The sequence below is a fragment of the Mytilus trossulus genome, chromosome 4 (assembly GCF_036588685.1).
Source record: "Mytilus trossulus isolate FHL-02 chromosome 4, PNRI_Mtr1.1.1.hap1, whole genome shotgun sequence".
Taxonomy (NCBI): domain Eukaryota; kingdom Metazoa; phylum Mollusca; class Bivalvia; order Mytilida; family Mytilidae; genus Mytilus; species Mytilus trossulus.
The window spans coordinates 32728420-32751746 of record NC_086376.1 but is presented as its reverse complement, the minus strand read 5'-3'; the positions used below and the strand labels follow the sequence as shown (position 1 = coordinate 32751746).

General features: G+C 31.1%; 2 protein-coding genes across 2 annotated transcripts in view; one reads left to right on the top strand and one right to left on the bottom strand.

The window, feature by feature from the left end:
* LOC134715139 (DNA replication complex GINS protein SLD5-like) overlaps positions 1–881 on the bottom strand; it is a 34978-nt gene extending 34097 nt beyond the window's left edge. The window contains exon 1 of the mRNA XM_063577085.1: positions 683–881. Within this exon, the coding sequence (XP_063433155.1) occupies positions 683–871 (189 nt within the window). The 5' untranslated portion in view covers positions 872–881. The remainder of the gene's footprint in view (positions 1–682) is intronic.
* LOC134715138 (stress-70 protein, mitochondrial-like) lies at positions 842–18840 on the top strand. Its single transcript, XM_063577084.1, has 17 exons — positions 842–1047; positions 2511–2554; positions 3573–3842; positions 4214–4338; positions 4671–4744; positions 4997–5103; positions 5402–5564; positions 6096–6188; positions 7975–8184; positions 8498–8587; positions 9219–9356; positions 13085–13189; positions 13476–13593; positions 14782–14876; positions 16216–16308; positions 16712–16852; positions 17389–18840. Exons 1-17 carry the CDS (start codon positions 958–960, stop codon positions 17521–17523), a joined length of 2091 nt encoding a protein of 696 aa, XP_063433154.1. The 5' UTR covers positions 842–957; the 3' UTR covers positions 17524–18840.
* Positions 18841–23327: the final 4487 nt, after the last annotated feature.

The window sequence follows — 23327 nt, the reverse complement described above, 5'->3', positions numbered from 1 at the left end:
TTTTTTTTTTTTAAATAGCCAGAAGTAGAAAAGGACCCCGCAGGTGTCCTGGGTGATCCCTAAGAACTGTGAAAATCTCAGGTCACACCTGCAGAATACGGGTCAGTTGACCAGTATGAGCTTGGTAACTCATTATTGTTTCTAAATAACTCAATGTCAATGCTTTCTCATACTGAACCTATTCAGAGGCGTATTTGGTTGCTTATAATGGGAATCACTGAAGCGTGGCTGAAGAGGGCAGTCAGTGGGCCCCCACTTATGAAAATTTCTAGATCCGCCAGTGCCATTGACCTTGTTTGTTTACCATGTTTACATTCAAATTCTAATAGCGTTAAAATCATGTGATGTAAAGTTTTTTTTGTACTGGTATGGATAGTAAACCCCATATTGACAGAAACAAGTGCCTGTGAGTCTAACTTAGTCCGAATAATTATGACTGGCAAGGCTTTTTTTTCTTTTTCTGGTCATTGGACACAGGCCACAGGCACTTGTTTCTATCCATTGGAAGACCCACTATCAACGTACATTTACTACATTTACTCGTATATGTACGTTGATAGTGGGTCTTCCAATGGATAGAAACAAGTGCCTGTGCCACAGGCACTTGTTTCTATTTATATGGATAGTCGACCTGGATATGCCAGTGAGCCTAAGAAAATCATAATCAAACAATGCAATTTACTTGTTCTAGTTGTTGTAAAACTTCAGCTGCAGTAAGTTCTATTTCTTCTTCGTTTTCCTCTCCGTATTCTACTATTTCTGACATGATGATATTTTTAACAAGTTCCCGCCATTTATTTTGTTTACATTTTTGTGTATTACCAGTGCGGACCGTAATCCAGTTGGATACCGGAAATCCAAGTTCACGCATGCGTACGTGCATTATTCCTTTTACATCACACGTGCGGGACAAGGGCAAGGCGAACTTTTGAAGAGACGTATAATTCTACAAAGAGAATGATGCTGAAATCAGTACAGACAGCCAGCTTTATCAAGAACAGTTGTATTCATTTCCAACGACACCACTTGTCAACAGTTAGACAGCAGGTAAAAAAAATATGTAGAACGTAGATGACATTCACTCTTCTTGCCTATAGCCGGTATAGGCTTTACTTACGTAAACGTAAAAATCCTATTTGATGTTTTCTTCTCGAATTGATGCATTTTACAGCTGACTTTTTAAATAGACTTTCATTAAGTTTATCATTTATTTTTTATCATTTGATTTATAATTCATGAAAATGTAAGCAAACAAAAAGATATTCTTGAACATTCTCTGATTCTGATGCAATTTGTGATGCAAACAATTATGCAACTTATTATTGAGAATATATTTCAATAACTATTTGAATACTTAAGTTTTATAATAACTTAATTAAAATTTATTATTTAGTTTATAGATCATCACAAATTGACCTTGTGCAAGGTTGTGTTTCATAATATAAATGTTAGCACATTAATGAAGACCTTGGTGAAGTATTTTTTAGTGTTTTATGAGGAGCCTGGTCCCAGGGCAATTGATTGATAATATAAATATGGTTGTTTTATTATGTCTGAAAAAAATCTGAGAAAAGTAAACAGGGTCCAACCTCTGGGGTTATAGATCTTCAAATATAATGTTGCATAATTTTTTACGCAACAGGATTTTTTCCTCCTGCAATATAGAATTGTTGCTTATTCAGTATTTCATATGAGCAACTTTTATTTTAGAGATTATGATTGTTTCTCCAAATTGCACCAATTGTAAATCTGATTGTACGTCTTTTAGTTGCTTTCGCAGGACTAATTCCAGAATCTGAATGTCCTACCAAAGAGTAGGTATTGACCTTGGTAAACATGTATGTTACCTTTTTAACTCAGAAATTTGTTCTTAAATTATTCCAGAACAGTCTTTTGGTTGAATTATTCTTAAAAGAGGATCATCAACCTTTCAACAAAAAATCACTAGCCCAACACCAGGGACCATTATAGCATGTAGGCAATCAAATTGTGTAACCCAATGTGCCAGAGTGTAACACAAAATCTTCATGTTTATAAAATAAAATGTGGAAAATCCCCTCCGCACTATTTTATCTAACCCAATAAGATTAATTTCATCATCATGGATTCTAAGAATTTCTTAATAGAAAAAATAACTGGGTGGACATATTACTTTTTGCGGTCTCGGTCAAATTACATGTCAATTTCTGTTGACTTAGTTATTACTTTCGAGTTTTCAGTGTAAGCATGGATGCACGTTATATTTGAAACATATTGGTATATACCTGTATGATATATAAATGATATATTTAATACCAAATGAGTTTGACTTGCCATGAGGATCGGGACATATATATATATCCTTTGCTTATAATATTTCAGAGTTCTATGCAAAGTATAAAACTTGGTGACATTGTCATTATTCAGCATCAGCCATGATTCAGGACAACATTGACATTCTAATTTTATGGGTTGAAAACTAATATAAACTGATTGATACCATTAAAAAGCAATGTAAATTTTTTTTTCAGAATGCTTGTGGTATTTTGAATTATCCAAACTCAAGGAGATATGCGTGAGTAATATAAGTCCAAATGGATTATTATAAAAATTGCATTTTAGGGACGACATCAAAAGATCGATGTAGGATAAAAAAAACTTAAATCAAATAGTTTGGGGGTGGGGGTCAACATTGCTGCAAGTTTTGTTAATGTAAAATCGATTTTACATAAACCCATTTAGGTAAATCAATTTTTCCCAAATTAAGTTTAGAGGGGAGGTGTGGGGGTCAGTGAAAAAACTATATGAATTAAGTTTTTTATCCTTCATTGAACTTTTGATGTCGTCCCTTACAGTGTGAATAAACAAATCTGAGGTCATTCTTAAACAGTTGAAGACATTTGATATGACTGGTAAAAAAAATGTTCTTTCAACTACAATAAGAATATGTTTAGAAGTCTGAAAACTCTGTTAGAAGTTTAGATTGTCTTTAATACTGTGGATTCATTTATTTTCGTGGATTGTGGAAAAATTTACATGTTCATGGATATTTGATTTCGTGGTTTTGCCGAAGTCTGCATACAAGCCATAAGAAAAATTGTCATTCGTTGAACATTTAATTTTGTGGTTCAACTGTTCCCTCGAAATCCGTGAAAATTGGTATCCAACATATAATAATAATGACTCCACAGTATTAATAAACTTTAAAGTGTAGGAAAATAAAAGAAAAATATGGATCAAGTCAATTTTGATAAGGGCGGGGGACTAGCACATTATCATTATTATTTCTATCTGATACTATATTCTCTTTTTTGTTATCAAGGATTCCTGTCAAAGCTTTTAATGAGTTCAATGAATTATGAAATGCAGGAATGAAAAAAACTTGCATTTTCAAGCCTTAAGAGATGGTCAATTTATCAATTTTGCATGGCCTTACAAAATTACACATTACATTTCTTTTGTAAACATAACTTAGCTTTACAAGTCTCAAATTAAATAATCACTATCTAACAATAGAAAATCACACTTACAATGTACAGTATATCCCTCTCACTTAACAACAATCGTCTCTAAAACTCATAATTTTATTACAGAACTGATAAAGTTAAAGGCCATGTCATTGGAATCGATCTTGGTACAACAAATTCGTGTGTTGCCATCATGGAAGGAAAGCAAGCCAAAGTTTTGGAAAATGCTGAAGGTGCCAGAACCACACCATCAGTTGTAGCTTTCTCAAAAGATGGGGAACGAATAACAGGAATGCCTGCTAAACGACAAGCAGTCACTAATGCTGAAAACACATTATCAGCAACAAAAAGATTAATTGGAAGAAGATTTGAAGATGCAGAAGTACAAAAAGATATGTAAGTGCATCATTGATTTTTCAAAATCTTATCTTCAAATGTTTGTTTTCTTTAAAATTTATGCCCATGTCAGGGACAAGGGCATTTCTCTTGTTTCATATCTATCAGACATGAGAGGCTTACATCTATAACATATAACAAACCTTTGATGAATAATTGTTATGAAGTCATATTTCTGATTTTTCTTCAAATTATAAAGTAAAGGACTGTTTCCCTCAGACTCCGTAAATTATATGCAATGATAAGCCATATTATAATGGACTTGCTTTTGACCTTGTCACAGGCTATGGTTGTTAGGGAATCCCTGGGTTAGATTATATTTTAAGAGAAAAAACAATATTTAAACTAAAATATATTTCTCTTTCATACAGGAAAAATGTTGCCTTTAAAATAGTAAAAGCTACTAATGGTGATGCCTGGCTAGAAGCACAAGGGAAGATGTATTCACCCAGTCAGATTGGTGCATTTGTCCTTACTAAAATGAGAGAAACTGCAGGTAACACATCTTTTTTAAGTTTAAAGGAAGATCGCATGTCATAATATCTAAAAGTAAGTGTTTTTTTGTCTTGAATAGATGAAATAAACTTGGAATTTGTTTACATATGTATGATGATATCTTTATTCAACTGTTTAAAAGAAGTGAAATGGCATATCCATTTGCTAGTAATAATATGCACATTGCTAGTGAAATTTGCTGTTTTAAAAAAAAACTTGTTAATTAAAAATAACCTATAATATGAACTAGACTTTGTTTGCTGCACATAAGAAATGTCTATGGTTAAAAGCTATTTATGATAACTGCTAATTTTGAATGTATTTACTTTTCAGAAAACTATGTTGGACAGCCAGTTAAAAACGCTGTTGTCACTGTTCCAGCTTATTTCAATGATTCACAAAGACAGGTATACAGCTTTTAATGTTTACTCTACATTTACTAAACAGCAGTTTTATAGAGTTTAATAGTTCCTTAACAGAAACTGAGTTTATCTGACAAATAAATGAAAATGATGTATATGATCAAATATTTTAAGATTGATAGAGTTATATTTCATCAACTAACAAGTTCTTTTTCATGATCTTACAAAATGATTTATATTATGATATATTTATATATGCTTTGATTGCCATAATATATAGATAAAGTTTCATTTCAGGCAACCAAAGATGCTGGTCAAATTGCTGGTTTAAATGTTTTACGTGTGATAAATGAACCTACAGCAGCAGCTTTAGCTTATGGAATGGACAAATCTGAAGATAAATTGTAAGTGTGTCTCCTTCCATATGTCTTTTGTCTTGGACCATAGGAAACACTGAGAATGTTTACAGGAAATGGTTCAATTTGTTGTGAGGGGAAGCATTTTACTAAGAATTTGTGAACATTAAAAAGTAAAATGTAAACTTTAATGAGGCATGATCCTTGCATTTAATCCTAAAACAGCCTGAATGTGTTGTTAAGATTGAACATATTTATGTACCATCTTTTATTTTCAATCATGTCTTTGATATCATCATACATATGTAAACAAATTCCAAATGTTAACTGTATCCTTCCATTGTAGAATTGCTGTGTATGATTTAGGAGGTGGTACTTTCGATGTATCTATATTAGAAATCCAAAAAGGAGTATTTGAAGTAAGGTCAACAAATGGTGATACATTCCTTGGAGGTGAAGATTTTGATAATGCATTGGTCAACTTTCTTGTCAAAGAATTCAAAAGAGACGTAAGTTGTTACTACTAGAGAAATAGAAACTGAATATTTTCAATGATTTGAAACAAATTCTAAAATCTTCTGTTGGTTGTTATATGAATTAGAACATGAATTACAAGATTAATGTTGATTTAATTAGTACCCAAAAAATCAATCATAAATATTTTACTTACATGTAAAAGCTTTGTAGATTGTTAGTTGTCATTCATGATTGTACTGTCATTTGACTTAGAAATGTCTGCATCATTTTAAATTACTGTTTCAGATACTTTAGATAACAGATAAGGCACTATAAAGATTTTGAATCCAAATTTACAACCAATAAAATTGAGAATGGAAATGGGGAATGTGTCAAAGAGACAACAACTCGACCAAATAAAAAAACAACAGCAGAAGGTCACCAACAGGTCTTCAATGTAGCAAGAAATTCCCGCACCCGGAGGCGTCTAATATACAAACATGTAGCTTTTAACTGTATATCCACTGTATAATAACCTGTGATGTTAAAAACAAATAAAAAAAGAAATATTTTTATATTTGTAGCAAGGAATTGATATAACTAAAGACACCATGGCCTTACAAAGACTAAGAGAAGCTGCTGAAAAAGCTAAAATAGAGTTGTCTTCAGCATTACAGGTTTGTTTTATATTGCTAAAAAGTGAATTGATTTCTGTAAAAATTACCCAAAGCCAGTCAAATTCCTGTATGTCATTAAGCATACAGGGCCAAAGCTTTGGAACAGAAAAGAAATTCAAATTCTTCTGACTTAAAACACTTTAGGTTGGCTTCAAGTGTATTTCAACAATTACAACCAATTTAAGTTATTCAACAACAAGTATGCAAGGTATGCATTTCAAACAATATTTGAAATCAATAGTGACAAGGATGGATTTACATGAAAACCATTACTCTGTACTTTTGATATGGATTCTGGGACCTCTTTATAAATGCAAAAAATAATGAGAAATATTTATAATATGATTACTTCTCTTTTGAATATATATTCCAATACTGGATGTTGACTTTCAGAACAGACAAAGCATACTGTAAATCTGTATTATATTGTAAAGCATTATCAAGTTTATGTAGTTAATTATACCCCCCGCTTTAAAAAAAGGGGGGGGTATACTGTTTTACCTCTGTCTGTCAGTCCGTCCCATGAATATTTTTCGTCGCATTTTTCTCAGGAACTTCAATAGAAGGATTTCTGAAATTTGGTTTCAGGGTTTATCTAAGTCAGCTATACAGTACTGTGTGATGCGTTTTCAGATTGATCACTTGACAACTTCCTGTTTACCGAACACTTGTATGATTTTACACATGATACCCAAGTTGAAAATTTTCGTCACATTTTTCTCAGGAACTACAATACAAGGATTTCTGAAATTTGGTTTCAGGATTTATATAAGTCAGCTATACTGTGTGATGCGTTTTCAGATTCATCACTCGACAACTTCCTGTTTACCGAACACTTGCATATTTTTACACTATTAATATTATCCACTTGCGATGGGGGTATCATCAGTGAGCAGTAGCTTGCAGTTTCACTTGTTCTTCATGGAAACAAATGTGTCTGAAAAAGTTTGAATAGAATTATCTCCGTCATTAAAAACAGAACACCACACATAGAAAAATAGCATTGAAAATGGCTTTAAACACCCAATCAATCAATCGTTACAATTTAGTTAATTGCTACAATGTTGATTGATCATTGCATCATTTACCCAAAGCCAGTCAAATTCCTGTTTGTCATTAAGCATACAGGGCCAAAGCTTTGGAACAGAAAAGAAATTCAAATTATGCCGACTTAAACACTTAAGTTGGCTTCAAGTGTATTTCAACAATTACAACCAATTTTAGTTATTTGACAGTAAACAATTACTTTGTTGTACTTTCTTTATAGATTCTGCTTAGCTCAGAACAGACAATGAATACTGTAAATTTGTTTTCTATTGTCATGCATTTTCAAGTTTATTTAGTTAATTCTTCATGGATGAGTGCTGCTTAAAAAGAATAAAATAAACTTCATCATTACAGTATAGCTATCTCCACCATTAAAAACTGACCACTACAAATACAGGCATTTGTGTTGAAAATCAATCATTACCAGTTTGTTAATTGCTACAATGTTGATTGAGCATTGCATCATTTTATACCCAAAGCCAGTCAAATTCCTGTTTGTCATTATGCATACAGGGCCAAAGCTTTGGTACAGAAAAGGAATACACATTTCTGCTGATTTCAACCAATATGGGTTAGCTTTATGTGTATTTCAACAATATTAACAAAACATATTTATTTACTGATTTTACACCTTGTTATTTGACCATTTAGAAGCCTTTTAAATGTTATCTTCCAGCTTCATACAAGTTTACAGCACTGCTTGAACCTAATAATTTTATATTTTATTTTTTGTATTTAGACAGAAATAAACCTTCCATATCTTACTATGGATGCAGGTGGACCAAAGCATATGAATATGAAATTATCTCGATCTCAGTTTGAATCTATTGTTAATGACCTAATCAAAAGAACAGTTGGTCCATGTCAGAAAGCCATTCAAGATGCTGATATTAAGAAAAGTGATATACAGGAAGTAATTCTAGTTGGTGGTATGACTAGAATGCCTAAGGTAAGTAATTACAAAAACCAGTAAAATCACAGAACTGTATCAATGTTTGAGAGAAAAAAAATAACTATTTGGGTCAAATTAATTCTTAATGAATTGATAGAGAATTTTTTTCTTGGGTCAGGAATATCACACTGAAATTTTAGAGAAAAAAGTATGACCACAAGGTTTTGATAAATTATGAATTTAGAAATTGATTGTGTGAAATTTGTTGTATTTATCAATTTTGATTCTCAGTGCATTATTTTCAAGTTTAATATAGATCAGACACGTTTTTTTTTAAACAGCGACTTATGTTCCATGTATTTGATTTAAGGTACAGACAACAGTACAAGAAGTATTTGGTAAAGGACCCAGTAAGTCAGTTAACCCTGATGAAGCAGTAGCCATTGGTGCAGCTATTCAGGTAAATATTTTATACAGAAAAATGGACAAAACTATAATTTGAAAAAGGTGCTTTTACTTTCATTGTTGTCAAAGGTTTAAGTAGATATAAGAACTTGTTGGAAACATAATTATTCTTTCTAGAGCATTGATACTCTGAAATTGTTTTTCTCAAAACATTTTCCTTTAGCCTAATATGCCTGACACTAATCGTTTGTCTAGAAGCAGAAATTAATGAATATATTTTGCTGTATAATAAATTTGTCAAAACATTTGTGTTGCTGTATTGAGTATACTAGTATGACTTTTAAGACATTGTCAGTGATTTAGTATACTAGTATGACTTTTAAGACATTGTCAGTGATTTAGTATCTTATGACTTTTAAGACATTGTCAGTGATTTAGTATCTTATGACTTTTAAGACATTGTCAGTGATTTAGTATCTTATGACTTTTAAGACATTGTCAGTGATTTAGTATCTTATGACTTTTAAGACATTGTCAGTGATTTAGTATCTTATGACTTTTTATGTGTCACAAATAGTCTTGTGTCAATCAATGAGAAAAGCAACCTTTTAGAACTGATTGATTTAACACCCCTCGTTATGCAGAACATACTTTAACCCTTGCCTCAAACATTTACTGTATTTCAGGGAGGAGTATTGGCTGGCGATGTAACAGATGTATTATTATTAGATGTAACACCGTTATCTCTTGGTATCGAAACATTAGGTGGTGTCTTCACCAAACTTATCAACAGAAATACAACTATACCAACCAAAAAATCTCAAGTAAGTATCTGTTTAATGATTAACTTATAAGATTCACCATTTAATTCTGTATGTACTAGGGGCAATATAGATTCTATTTTACCAAAACCAGAGATGAGATGGTATAACATAAATTACATAGAACAGTATAAATTTAGAATCAACCACAAACTTGTGCTGACACATTGGTTGTTTTTAAGGGAATTGGATTTGTACATTTATCTACCTCATCCTGAACATGCATAAAATATTTGCCACTGGACTTTAAGCAACTAACAATCAATCAATATATTTATCTACTTGTATTTCTCTGTCATAAACATATTTTGTGATGGGTTGTGACATGTAGAACAGCAATAATTGCTTCAGAGAAGTGGCATTATGGTATAATCCATGTTGCCATGGTTATTGAAGCATACATACAAATGTGTTTTGTATCTGAAGTTATGTCAGCATTTTACAATTTAATGAACTCATTTGTAAACTGGAAGTAAAATGGAGACCCGGTTCATTACAAATTGCTACTTCTGTTTGTATTGGTATAAAGAAAATAATATTTAGGATTAGTATATCAGTCGAATATTTACTTTTGAGGAAAATGAAAGATTTTCAAACCTACTGACCCTTTCCTTTTTTGGTATCAGAGGTAGGCATTAGACATATTTGGGGGGTCTTAGTCCACTCAGAGACTTAAAAATATTAAATGCTTTGTGTTTACATAAACAATGGATTACTTGACAAAATGTTCCATTAATATCACATGCAATGCATTTTCTCTCCAAAAAGATATCAAAATCTGAACTCAAAGGTTTACTTCAGTTATAATTAAAAATAAGTGGAATAGACAATTTTTAAGGCTGCATTTTGAAGCTTGACATATTGCATTTACCCTTGTCATTTTGAAAACCATTACTTGATCTCTTGAAATGGTTGTGTTTTGAAATTAAGTTTTTATTTAAGAATGGATGAAGAACAGTATTTTTGTAATTTTCTACTTGTATTTCTCTGTCATAAACATATTTTGTGATGGGTTGTGACATGTAGAACAGCAATAATTGCTTCAGAGAAGTGGCATTATAGTATAATTCATGTTGCCATGGTTATTGAAGCATACATGTTAAGTATTTTAAAAACTGAAATTTTAAGTTATTTTTTCAAAAACAATCAGTTATCTAAACTAAATAATGCTAGGTACTGTGCATTTCACTTATTTTTTTTGCTATCATTTTCGGGATTTCTTTTATCAAAACCATGGACTTTTCCATAGCTCTAATTATGGGGGTTCTTGTTTTGTATTCTCAACTCCTGCTCCACTTTTATTAAAATTTATTGAAAGTTTTTTTTACAATATTGACTATATAATGCTATTGTTGACCTCTTGTAATGATTTCTTTGGTTTTCCCTTGACACAAAACATGGACTTGGCAAGGGGTAGGGGTATCATCTTTTCGGCTTAGTTCACAGTATTTCTACTTTAAGGATGGATGAATATGTGATTTTCTACTTGTATTTCTCTGTCATAAACATATTTTGTGATGGGTTGTGACAAGTAGAACAGCAATAATTGCTTCAGAGAAGTGGCATCATGGTATCATGTTGCCATGGTTATTGAAGCAAACATACTAATCAGGTGCTTTGTAACTGAAGTGATGGCAGCTTTTACAATTTGATATAATCAATTGCAAAACTGGAAGTAAAATGGAAACCAGGTTCATTGCAAAGGCTTCTTCTGGTTGTATTGATATATAGAAAACAATCGATATTTCAAGATTAATCTACCTGCCAAAAGTATACTTTTTTAGGAAATGAGATGATTTTCAAACTTTTGACCCTCTGTTTTGGGGACCAAAGGCAGGAATTAGTCATCAATCTATGGTCAGAGTCCACTTAAAAAGACTAAAAAAAAAAAAAAATCATGTTCACATGAATTATAGTTTGGTTTGCAACATATTTCATAGAATACCAATAATATCACATCAAATGCATTTTCTTTTAAAAAGGGTATCAAAATCGGTAAAAATCACATGTGTTTTTGTCATTTATGGAATTTGGTGTTTATTTCAAATCTTTGATGATCTCTGTTAAATTTATTCCCAATTTTTCTAGACTATTTTTTAGTTTGACCTATTGCATAGAACCTTGAATTTCTGAAGACAATTAGTTGATCTCTTGAAATGGTTGTGTTTTGAAATTAAGTTATTATTTAAGAATGTATGAAGAACAGTATTTTGTTTTTTTTTATCTACTTGTATTTCTCTGTCACAGACATATTTTGTGATGGGTTGTGACATGTAGAAAAGAAATAATTGCTTCAGAGAAGTGGCATTATGGTATAATCCATGTTGCCATGGTTATTGAAGCATACATATTTAGTAAGGCCAAAAAAAAAAATAGGTGTGTTTCCGGTCGCTCAACCGACCCTAATTTTTTGGCGCCGACCCTAACTTTTTTTCCCCTGGAAAAAAAAAAAAAAAAAAAATCCGGATTTTTTTCGTTTTTTTCAGGAAACGGTTTTTGTTTAGTATAGCCTTTGAATGGCATCTTTTAAACGTTTGATTTCAAATAAAATTTTAATACAGTAAGCATTTGTGTGATACAGATTGAAGTCAAACAACGGCATGGCAGCTAGTATATAATCAAAATTTCAAAGATTTTCACCCATCCCTCTATCATGTTATTAATATTTGGTATTTGTAGAAAAGCTGGCATCAGTTCTGTGAACTAAATTGTCTGAAAGAAACTGATTATAAAACAGGTCTTTGCTGAGACAGACTTTGATGGGCTTTCTGTGTAAGACTATAGCCTGACCCCTACAGATGGCGTATCAGTTCTGAAAAGTTTGAAAATTTTATAAGCTGGAAGTCCTGGCCAAGTCTTCTGCAACTTTTGAACATGGACTATTCATATCTTGTATACTTTATACAATGAACTGATGAAAATAACCTGAAAGAATAACAAACTGATTATAAAAATACACAAAAAACAACCGAAGCAGGCCAGTAAAAAAAAATAAAAAAAAAAAAAAAAATACCTACCTACCGACCCTAATTTTTTGGGGCATGCAACAGGAAACACACCTATTTTTTTTTTTGGCCTAAAGGAAATTTGATGGACAATTTTATGTAATCCATTACACAATTTATTTTTTTCAAAAACTTCTCACAATCAGTAATCTTAACTAAATAATGCAAGCTAATCTGCATTTCACAAATTGTTTTTTATTACTTTCATTTAAGGGATCTCTTTCCAAAACCATGGACTATTTCCATTGCTTTAATGATTGGGGTCTCCATTTTGTATTCTTAACTCCTCCTAGACTATTGAATGTTTTTTACAATCTAAATCATATAATGCATTTGTGGACCTCTTATAAAGATTTCTGTCTAAATTATTTTTTGGTTTTCCCTTTACAAATCATTGACAAATCAAAAACGCAAGGACATCTTTTGAGCTTTGCACTTCTAATTTAAGGATGGACAAAGAACATAATTTTGGTGTTTATCTACTTGTATTTCTCTGTCACAAACATATTTTGTGATGGGTTGTGACATGTAGAAAAGAAATAATTGCTTCAGAGAAGTGGCATTATGGTATAATTCATGTTGCCATGGTTATTGAAGCAAACATACAAAATAAGTTTTGTTACTGAAAATTGTCAAAACAGTTAGTTTATAAGTAAAGAAATCAAGAATATTTTAAAGAATACATCCCATTATAAATAACAATATCTATATTATTCTTTTTTGCAGATATTTTCTACAGCTGCTGATGGACAAACTCAGGTTGAAATCAAAGTTCTACAGGGTGAAAGAGAGATGGCTTTAGATAATAAACTATTAGGACAGTTTCAATTGGTAATATTTGAATTTATGATCATGAAATTAAAACAGATACCTTGTTAAAAGAGTAAAGTCTTTTAATTTGCCATTCAATATAGACTTTAAAAAAAAATTGGAATATGAAGTTATTTCAGAATTTGCTTATGATTATACATTGACATACTCCAATACGACTTTCTAATTTGCACTATTTTCCCCCATTTTAAATATATGACAAATGCTGTTTACATTGAAAACATACATGAAATTGCTGTATTTTTACTTTCCAACTATAATTGCTAGTGATATTTGTCTTCTGCAGATTGGAATCCCTCCTGCTCCTCGTGGTGTACCACAGGTAGAGGTTACTTTTGATATTGATGCTAATGGTATAGTCAATGTATCGGCTAGAGATAAGGGAACTGGAAAAGAACAACAAAGTAAGTTATTCAAAGTTCAGTGTATCCAGGGGACATACACCTTATCATTAAGATATGAAGTTTTTGATTTTAAATCCAAGATCTGTTTTTAAATTTGTTTAATGGCAACTTCCAACAGTGAACATATCTTAAGTGCTCAACAGAGTAAAAATTAATTGACCACTTGAATCTAGAAGTTTATTATTTCTATCAATAAATGATACCTATATATAAAAAAAAGATGATTTCCAATGAGACAACTATTCACATGGGACCAAATAATACAGAAATTAACAACTATAGGGTCATTGTATGGCCTTAGACAATGAACTAAGTATATTTTGTGCTTAAATCAGTACTTAAAGATTCAATATCTAATTGAAAAACTTAAATGAGGAAAACCTTGACATGCCATGATGCATTAATTTTTCGTCAACAGAAAGAGCAATTCAGTCAAGTTTTGCCTTGTTGATTAACATAACTGAGCATGTTCATTTAAAGTGTAGGGTTTTTGACCAACATGTACAAAGTCGTTTCAGCTCCAAGTTTTAATTGCAATCATCTTATTTATGAAAGTCAATTGAAGTTATTTTACAAGATATAAGGAGATGAGTGCCAATGAGACAACTCTCCATCATAATCGTAATTTGTAAAAGAAAAAAAGGTTATTGGTCAAAGTATGGTCTTAAACACGGAGCCTTGGCACACACCGAACAGTAAGCTATATAGGGCCCCAAAAATTACTAGTGTAAAACTTTCAAAAAGAAAAACCAATGGTCTAATCTATAAAAAAAAATGATACATATTTTGTACTTAAATCAGTACTTTAAAATCCAATGATTAGTTTTAACATCTTAGATAAAGAAAACATAAACATGCCATGATGCATTAATTTTTCGTCAACAGAATGAGCAATTCAGTCATGTTTTGCCTTGTTGATCAACTTAACTGAGCATGTTCTTTAAGATAGATATGAGAAGATGTGGTATAAGTGCCAATGAAACAACTCTTTATTCAAGTCACAATTGGTGCTAGATGTAGGCTTCCTAACAAACGTATACAAAGTCATTATTTATGATAATGAAAGTGACATCTTGTTCAAAAGTCAATTGAACTTCCTTTGTACGCATATTTCCTATTTGTTGTGATTATGCTGTGATGCCCTGTACTTGTTTTAAACTTAACATGCAACTTGGTTTCTGATTTCAGTTGTTATACAGTCCTCTGGAGGTTTATCTAAAGATGAAATTGAAAATATGGTTAAAAATGCAGAAAAATATGCTGCTGAAGATTCAAGACGAAAGGTATGTCTCCAACTGAATTGTTCAACTTTACTACAATCAAGCCTATATAAGGACAATTCAACATAATAATAAAAATTAGAAATTCTTTTAATGAAGAGTTTCATCCCAATAAGTTTCTATGTAATCTATGAGGTCCTTAAAAAAAAGGTTTACACATGTTCCATCAATGTGTTTTTTGTAAAATAAATATTGGAATAAAAGGGTATATTTGACAAATAAAGTGGTATTTAAACAATGTCTTTAAACATGCTGTGATGTATAATTTTTCGTCACCAGAATAGCATTATAATAATGCTTTGTTGATATAATTTCTGAGCATGTTAAAACTACTTGAAGATAATCTATTGAGGGATGTTCTTGTTTTATAGGTAAAGTAAGATTTCAAAATTAGCGTATCTATATAGAAAGTGTTGAGGTCCAGGAAGATTTCCAAGTTAGGGTAAAGGAGTTGATCTTCCTAGGTTAGGTAAAGGCTATCAGATTACCTCGTGTACCACTGCTCACAAGGATTAGGGATTATTATGAACTGTTGTTTTTTCATGCCCCATTTATGCATATTATGTTTCTGGTCTGTTTGTTTGTTGGTTCGTCTTTCTGTTCCCCTTCAGGTTAAAGTTTTTGGTCAAGGTAGTTTTTGATGAAGTCCAATCAACTTAAAACTTACTAAAACTTAGTACACATGTTCCCTATGATATGAATGATCTTTCTAATTTTAATGTCAAATTAGAGATTTTACCCCATTTTCCCGGTCCACTAAACAGAAAATAATAGTGGATATGGGGCATCTGTGTACTATGAACATTCTGGTTTACTTTTAAGCTAGGTATAGGATTACTTCCATTCACACATTTTTATGGCTTTATTATTTGCGGTATTTGATTCTATTTTCAACTGTTATCCAAGTACTTAAACATGCAGTGATGATTGATTTTTCGTCACCAGAATAGCATTATAATAATAATGCTTTGTTGATATAATTTCTGAGCATGTTTAAGTAAATGAAATTTTAAAAGTCCAAACAACTGCATATATCTGTGGATTACTTGGTTAGATTTAATCTTTCAATCCTATTCACCACCAATGTGACTCACTCATATTTAATTTATAAGAATATTGTTTGAGAATTGGCTAGCCTATTTCACAATTTAAAAGGAATCCCAAATGAAAATTCCAACAGTATTTGATCTAGTTTCCATTGTTAAGGATGCTTTTCAGCCAATAGTAATATTTTGGTGTAGGCTTTTGAAATATAACCCAAAATGCATTAGATCCTGAAACAATATACTGACAAATAGCTATTAAAATAGAAAAGATATTGATATAAACTTTTTTTCTTCAGGAAATTGTAGAGGCAGTAAATTCAGCAGAAAGTATAGTACATGATACAGAGTCAAAGATGACAGAATTTAAAGATCAATTACCACAAGAAGAAGTAAGTTTCTGTATCAAGCATTACATTGTCAGCGTCTGACTATAGAATTCAGTTTTACATTGACAAATGTGTTGACTTCATTCTTCTGTCTTCATGACATTGCTATATGAACATAGTGGCGAAATATTTTTTTTTACCAAGTTACATTTTTCATACAATATATTGTGAATTGTAATGAAAAACAATGTACAGAGAAAATTAATATTTTTATTTATTTTGTGATACAAATCCTAGAAAAAAATTTGAAATGAGTACAATTTACTGTTGAACATTTTAATGAATGCACAACAAAGTAAACATTAGAAAATATTGTTATATGAGTATGACCTTGATAGTGATCTACTTAATATTTAAAAAAAAATATTCTCCATGTGCTCTTATTAACATTGTATATCTTTTACAGTGTGATAAACTCCGTGAAGAAATTGCCAAAGTAAGAGAAGTTTTAGGAAATAAAGAGAATGAATCGCCAGAGAATATAAAAACAGCTACTTCAGAATTACAACAATCTTCACTTAAATTATTTGAGATGGCATACAAAAAGGTAAGAATATAGTGGAAATTTTTAGTTTTGATTACTGGGAAGGATTTCTAAATCTTTTTTTCTTTATTTTACAAGTTTTGTATGGTGTATATATGTGCAAAGTAAACTGTATGGCTGAATGTTGTATTCAATACAATATTTAACCATTGATTACAAATGATAAGTGAATGTAGTTTTATGCTAGTGCTTTTCTTTTTTCACAAATTAATCATTGGAACAATTTCTTATTATCAAACTCGAGTATAAGAAACAAAATCTATTTCATTTGAGGTATTACATGTTACTAACAGCAGCTTAGATGAGTTTGATTTTGGATACAAATGTAATTCTTAACATGGCAAGTCCTGCTGTTTTATCAACATGGGTCTCCCATTTTAATCAAATATTTACTATCAGAATTTGCATAGATAGAAAGTTGTAATTAATCTAAGTTGTTTAAATTTTTAAGTTGCGATAGATTATAAAGTTAAATATAATTAATATTTGTAATGAACAGACTAGATGGCAAATCTCTATATAATATTTATATTTTTTAGATGGCTGCTGAAAGAGATGGTTCTCAAAATGCCTCCTCATCTTCATCGTCCTCATCGGAATCCACAGACTCATCATCATCATCTTCTTCAGAAACAGACCAACAACAAGAACAGAAAAAAGAAGAGAAAAACTAATCATTTGTGATAAACAATTTAATTAACCAGTTGTGTGAAATAGTCAATCAAATCTTTTTTTTGTTAACAATGCAATATAATGCTGAATTATTACTATTAAAAACGGTTATTGAAGAAAGAAAACATTTACAGTTTTCAAATACGTAAGCTAAATGACGTCGATGCATGCATATCACTTCAAATATAAATATTCTATATTCCATGTATTTCTTATAATACATAGTTTTCATCAAAGGTTTAAGAATACTAAATCTAGAAAATATTAAATATTCAGCATTTTATATTGCATTGGGAAAGATTGAAAGATTTTAGAATAAGAAGAATACAGGTGCTATGTGGAGCTTTATCTTAATGGTTGACTGGTATCTTCTCTCTAATGTAAGAGATAAAACCATGCACAGATTGTGATATTAGTACCTGTATTTATTGTTGTGTGAAAGTGATATTTATGAACAATAGTAATCCTGTACTGGAACATAGTTAACATGTTGTAATAATATTCATCGATTTACATCTAGTTTCTTTTCATATTAGTATTATTCACTTATCTGTTGTACGACAGATATCATTGGGAAACTTTTTTTTTTATAAATTCATCATGAAGCATTAATTAATGTATTGGATAATAGCTGTTTACCAGTTAAATAGATATTAACTATGTTTATGATATTTTTGATTATTTTCATGAAGTGAAGCAGTATATTTTATAAAGAGCCATCTAATTAGGAATATATCCTGCAAGTACAAAGTTATAGTTAATAATATTGAAAGATTTTTATACGTTGAATAATAACAGGTTGATAACATATATATATTCCATTTAATAAATTGTTGCTGTTCACATGTAGCTTGGTCTGTTTAATATTCAAAGGTAGCTTGAATAGAGGGACAGATCCAAAATGTAGAACTAAGACAGATCATTGTGTGATTTTTTGTTTTGTTTAGTACTTTGTTAATTTTTCGTAGAAAAACATAAATGGGCTGCAAATCTTTCATCATTTATAATTCTTTTTATTGCCTCTGAAATATTAGAACGGGTATTGCTACATCCTACATTATATTGGTGATGATTGCATGCAAACTTCATATTTAGTTTAATAAATTAACTTTTAGTTGGGATCAAATCCCTAAACACAAATTTCTTTTTAAAAAAAAATATTACACTTAAATTGTGTGCTTAAATTTTTTAGATAAAAGTCATTAATCCGCACTATATTCATTGAATAGATCATTGTTCGTCATGATATTTTGAACTGTTGTAAATAATGTTTTAAGGTGTACATTCAGAGATATATAATTAAATGTCATGTCATTTAATCGTCTTATTTATTTATTAGTCCCCTAACTGATGAAGTTGAAGGAGTCTTTAAGTTTGCACTTCTTCTGTCTGTCCATCTGTCAGTCAGGCAAATAAGTTTTCCACAAGTTCGGTTCTTCATGCTTGAAGATATTGATTTGATATTTGGTGTATTGTTTTATTATGACAAGTAACAAATCAAGTGAATTTTGTTCTGGTCTGATGATTTTGTGCAGAGAAACGGTGCTTGGGCTTGGAAATTCACTCAAATAATAAGTTTTCCACACTTTATCATCATGCTTGAAAATATTGAGTTGATAATTGGTATTTTGATTGCACATTCTTGTTATTGGTTGCATTGGTATGACATAACTTCAGAAAGAGACAAGAAAAGCTTACTGGACATATCTGGAAAACATCATTTGTTATGAAAAAAGCTTACAAACCTCGCAAAAACAGAAATTTTTTTTGAATTATATTTGGTCCACCAAAAAGGACAGTTCAGGATTTGCACCATTAAGATCTGAAGGCATGCTGATAGACGACACAAAACAAAAAGCTGAAATACTCAATAAACAATACCACTTTTTACACCTGAAAATGATAAAGAACAAATACCAAATTATCAGACAATTATCCATCTATGGCAGAAATACAAGTAACACCAAATGGCAAAGAAAAACTTTTGAAAAATCTTTTGATCCATCTTAAGCTTCAGGTCCAGATGAAATACAAACAATTTGCACCACATCTCGCTTTCATTTTTAACACGTCTATCTTGAAAGGAGATGTACCAACAGACTGGAGACAGGCAAATGTGTGCCCTATTTTTGAAAAAGGCGAAAAATACCTAGCCAGTAACTACAGACCTGTCTCCCTTACATTTGTACCTGCATTTGCTGCAAACTGCTTGAACACATTGTTGTTAGTAACATACTAAAACATCTGGACACACATAACATCCTTGTGGATAATCAGCATGGCTTCAGATCAAAACACAGCTACTTTAAGTCATGAACTACTTAGTAACCTCCATAATGGTGTACAAATTGATCTTATTATTTTAGACTTTTCCAAGGCATTTGACAAGGTACCTCACAAAAAATTATTAAGGAAGATGGATAACTATGGCATAAGGGAAAATACCTGGAATTCATTTGGGTATCAGCCTTCCTTAGTAACAGAACGCAACAGGTTGCCACTTGACGGAGAGATATCTAGTCAAATCCTGTGGTAAGTGGGGTGCCCCAAGGCTCAGTTTTGAGTCCACTACTTTTTCTCATCTTCATTAATGACCTACCTGTGGCAGTAACATCAAAAACACGCTTGTTTGCAGATGATTGTATCTTATACAGAAACATAACAAATCAACAAGATTGTACCATTCTACAAAATGATATGAACTGCCTAGCCAATTGGGAACAAACTTGGGGTATGCAATTCCATCCAGAAAAATGCAACTCTCTCACTGTGACAAGATCACAGTCACCATTCAAACAAGACTATTAAAAGGCCACATCTTAGAATCCGTCAGCACTGCAAAATATCTCGGTATCACCCTTTCTCACATGTCTTAGGATACACATATAAATAACATTACTGCAAAAGCAAATAAGATCTTAGGCTTTCTAAAAAGAAACTTAAAAATAAACCAGGAAGAAACAAAAAGTTTGGCATACAAATCCATGGTACGTTCGAATGTAGAATACTGCTCTTCAGTTTGGTCACCTCACACCCAAAAACAAAAAAATTTGTAAGGGTTCCACGGAACCCAGTGTCTCGCCTACTTTTGCTGTAACTCCCAGGCTCAACAAAAAAGAGGAAAACAATCAATAAAAATATTCCTCTTGATACTATCTTTTGATTGTAAGAAGCTTCTGTCCAAGTTTGGTAAAAATTTCAGGATAGTTTATGAATCCAATAAATGTTTTAAAAACTTTAACTGCAGACTGTATGTAATGTTAACTGGAAGAAAAACTAAGTCCATTTATAAGTAAAATACAGATACACAGGTACCAAATATTAACAAAATTTCCTTTCTAGATACTAGCTTTTGATAATAAACAAGCTTCTGTCCAAGTTTGGTACAAATTTAAAATAGTATATTAAAGTAATTAAATTTTTAAAAGATTTAACCAGAGTGAATGTGTTGTTTCCTGGCAGAAAACATAAGTCCATTTTAAAGTATAATACGGAAAAATGGATTTAATTTTTTACAAAATTTATTTATGGATACTATCTTATGATCATAAACAAGCTTCTGTCCAAGTTTGGTACAAACCCAGGATAGTTAAAAAAAGTTATTGAAATTTTAAAAACTTTAACCATAGAGTGAATGTAATGTTTGCCCGCAGAAAAACTAAGTCCATTTATAAGTAGAAAACAGAAAAAATGGAATTTCATTTTTGCAAACTTTACTTCTGGATACTATCTTATGATCGTAAACAAGCTTCTGTCCAAGTTTGGTAGAAATCCAGAACAGTTTAAGAAAGATATTCAAATTTTAAAAACTTTAACCACAGAGTGAATGTAATGTTTCCCCGCAGAAAAACTAAGTCCATTTATAAATAAAGTACAGAAAAAACAGAATTTTATTTTTACAAAATTTCCTTCTGGATACTATCTTATGATCATAAACAAGCTTCTGTCCAAGTTTGGTACAAACCTAGGATAGTTAAAAAAAGTTATTGAAATTTTAAAAACTTTAACCACAGAGTGAATGTAATGTTTGCCCGCAGAAAAACTAAGTCCATTTATAAGTAAAAAACAGAAAAAATGGAATTTCATTTTTGCAAACTTTACTTCTGGATACTATCTTATGATCGTAAACAAGCTTCTGTCCAAGTTTGGTAGAAATCCAGTACAGTTTAAGAAAGATATTCAAATTTTAAAAACTTTAACCACAGAGTGAATGTAATGTTTCCCCGCAGAAAAACAAAGTCCATTTATAAATAAAATACAGAAAAAACAGAATTTTATTTTTACAAAATTTCCTTCTGGATACTATCTGATGATCATAAAGAAGCTTCTGTCCAAGTTTGGTACAAACCCAGGATAGTAAAAAAAAGTTATTGAAATTTTAAAAACTTTAACCACAGAGTGAATGTAATGTTTGCCCGCAGAAAAACTAAGTCCATTTATAAGTAAAAAACAGAAAAAATGGAATTTCATTTTTGCAAACTTTACTTCTGGATACTATCTTATAATCGTAAACAAGCTTCTGTCCAAGTTTGGTAGAAATCCAGTACAGTTTAAGAAAGATATTCAAATTTTAAAAACTTTAACCAACAGATACCACAACACCAGTAGTATCACTTCCATGATTGACCATCTTCAATGGAAGTCACTTGAAACTCACACAAACATCAATCGAGTAACTATGCTATACAAAATCTCACACCATCTAATTGCAGTAGACCCAAACTTTTACCTTTTACCACAGCCAGTCAAAAACACCAGATTCACTAATTCATAACAATACCAAACATTTAGCACAAGAACAGATTACTTCAAGTACAGCTTTTTTCCATTCACAGTTGTACTGTGGAACTCACTTCCCTAAAACGTCATCCGTGTTAACTCCCTGAATCAGTTTTAAATACTGATCCAGAGTCAGTATATTTAGATATCCAACCTGTTTGTAAATAGTGTAAATGCGTTAATTTTTGTTTTGTTTTTGCACAAAATTATTTTGGAATTATCGCTCACATTAGTTATTACATTTTATTAAGTGTCTGTTTGTGATGCGCCAACGTATAGTCATCAATGTGCTGATGGATTGTCATATGATGTAGATGTAGATGTAACTTTGTGTTATCAATTAATCAGCAGCGTGTCTCAGACGCATCATAAAGCAACCAATCAGAATCTGTAAGTTATTATTTCAAGATTACATGTATGTTAACTGAAACTAATAGCTCTGCACAGTGATGCAAAGCAAAAATCTGATGTGTAAACAACAATATATTTGGTTGGCTAAAATTAAGACAATAAAACAAGGCATCATAGAGATCGAGTTGTTACTTGGTATGGTCTTTCTCAGGGCTTTTCTGTACTCCAATAATTTTCTGGATAGCTTTGATCAAGATTGATTATATACACACAACATAAAGTGGAAAGGGATTAATATAAGTTGCAAAACTTGTTTCCCAATCCACTATAAATAAATATGTTTAAACTAAAAACACAAAATATTAAAAGGTGTTTAGAAATACTAAGTAGACTAGTGTCTTGCCATACCATTTTATTCCAGCATTGGGACTTTTATAGATCGATGAACATGAAATCAGAAATGGTTCTTCTGGGAAACAGCTTCAAAGACCTGAAGGGGTTTTGAATGCTTATACTTAAAATGAAAAATTTGGTGTCCGTATGAAATAAAATATATGATGCTGACAATAAATATGTTGTAATGGTGGATCCTAGGAGATATATAATATTACAAATGAATGGTGAAATTGATAAAAGATCATGATGATTCATAAACATAGAAATAAAAACATTTTTT

Excerpts from the sequence above, each read along its gene's own strand:
- LOC134715138 (XM_063577084.1), top strand. The coding sequence starts at position 958 with ATGATGCTGAAATCAGTACAGACAGCCAGCTTTATCAAGAACAGTTGT. Across the intron at positions 5,565-6,095 it reads TCAAAGAATTCAAAAGAGAC|CAAGGAATTGATATAACTAA; the intron begins GTAAGTTGTTAC and ends TTATATTTGTAG. Across the intron at positions 13,594-14,781 it reads AACTGGAAAAGAACAACAAA|TTGTTATACAGTCCTCTGGA; the intron begins GTAAGTTATTCA and ends TTCTGATTTCAG.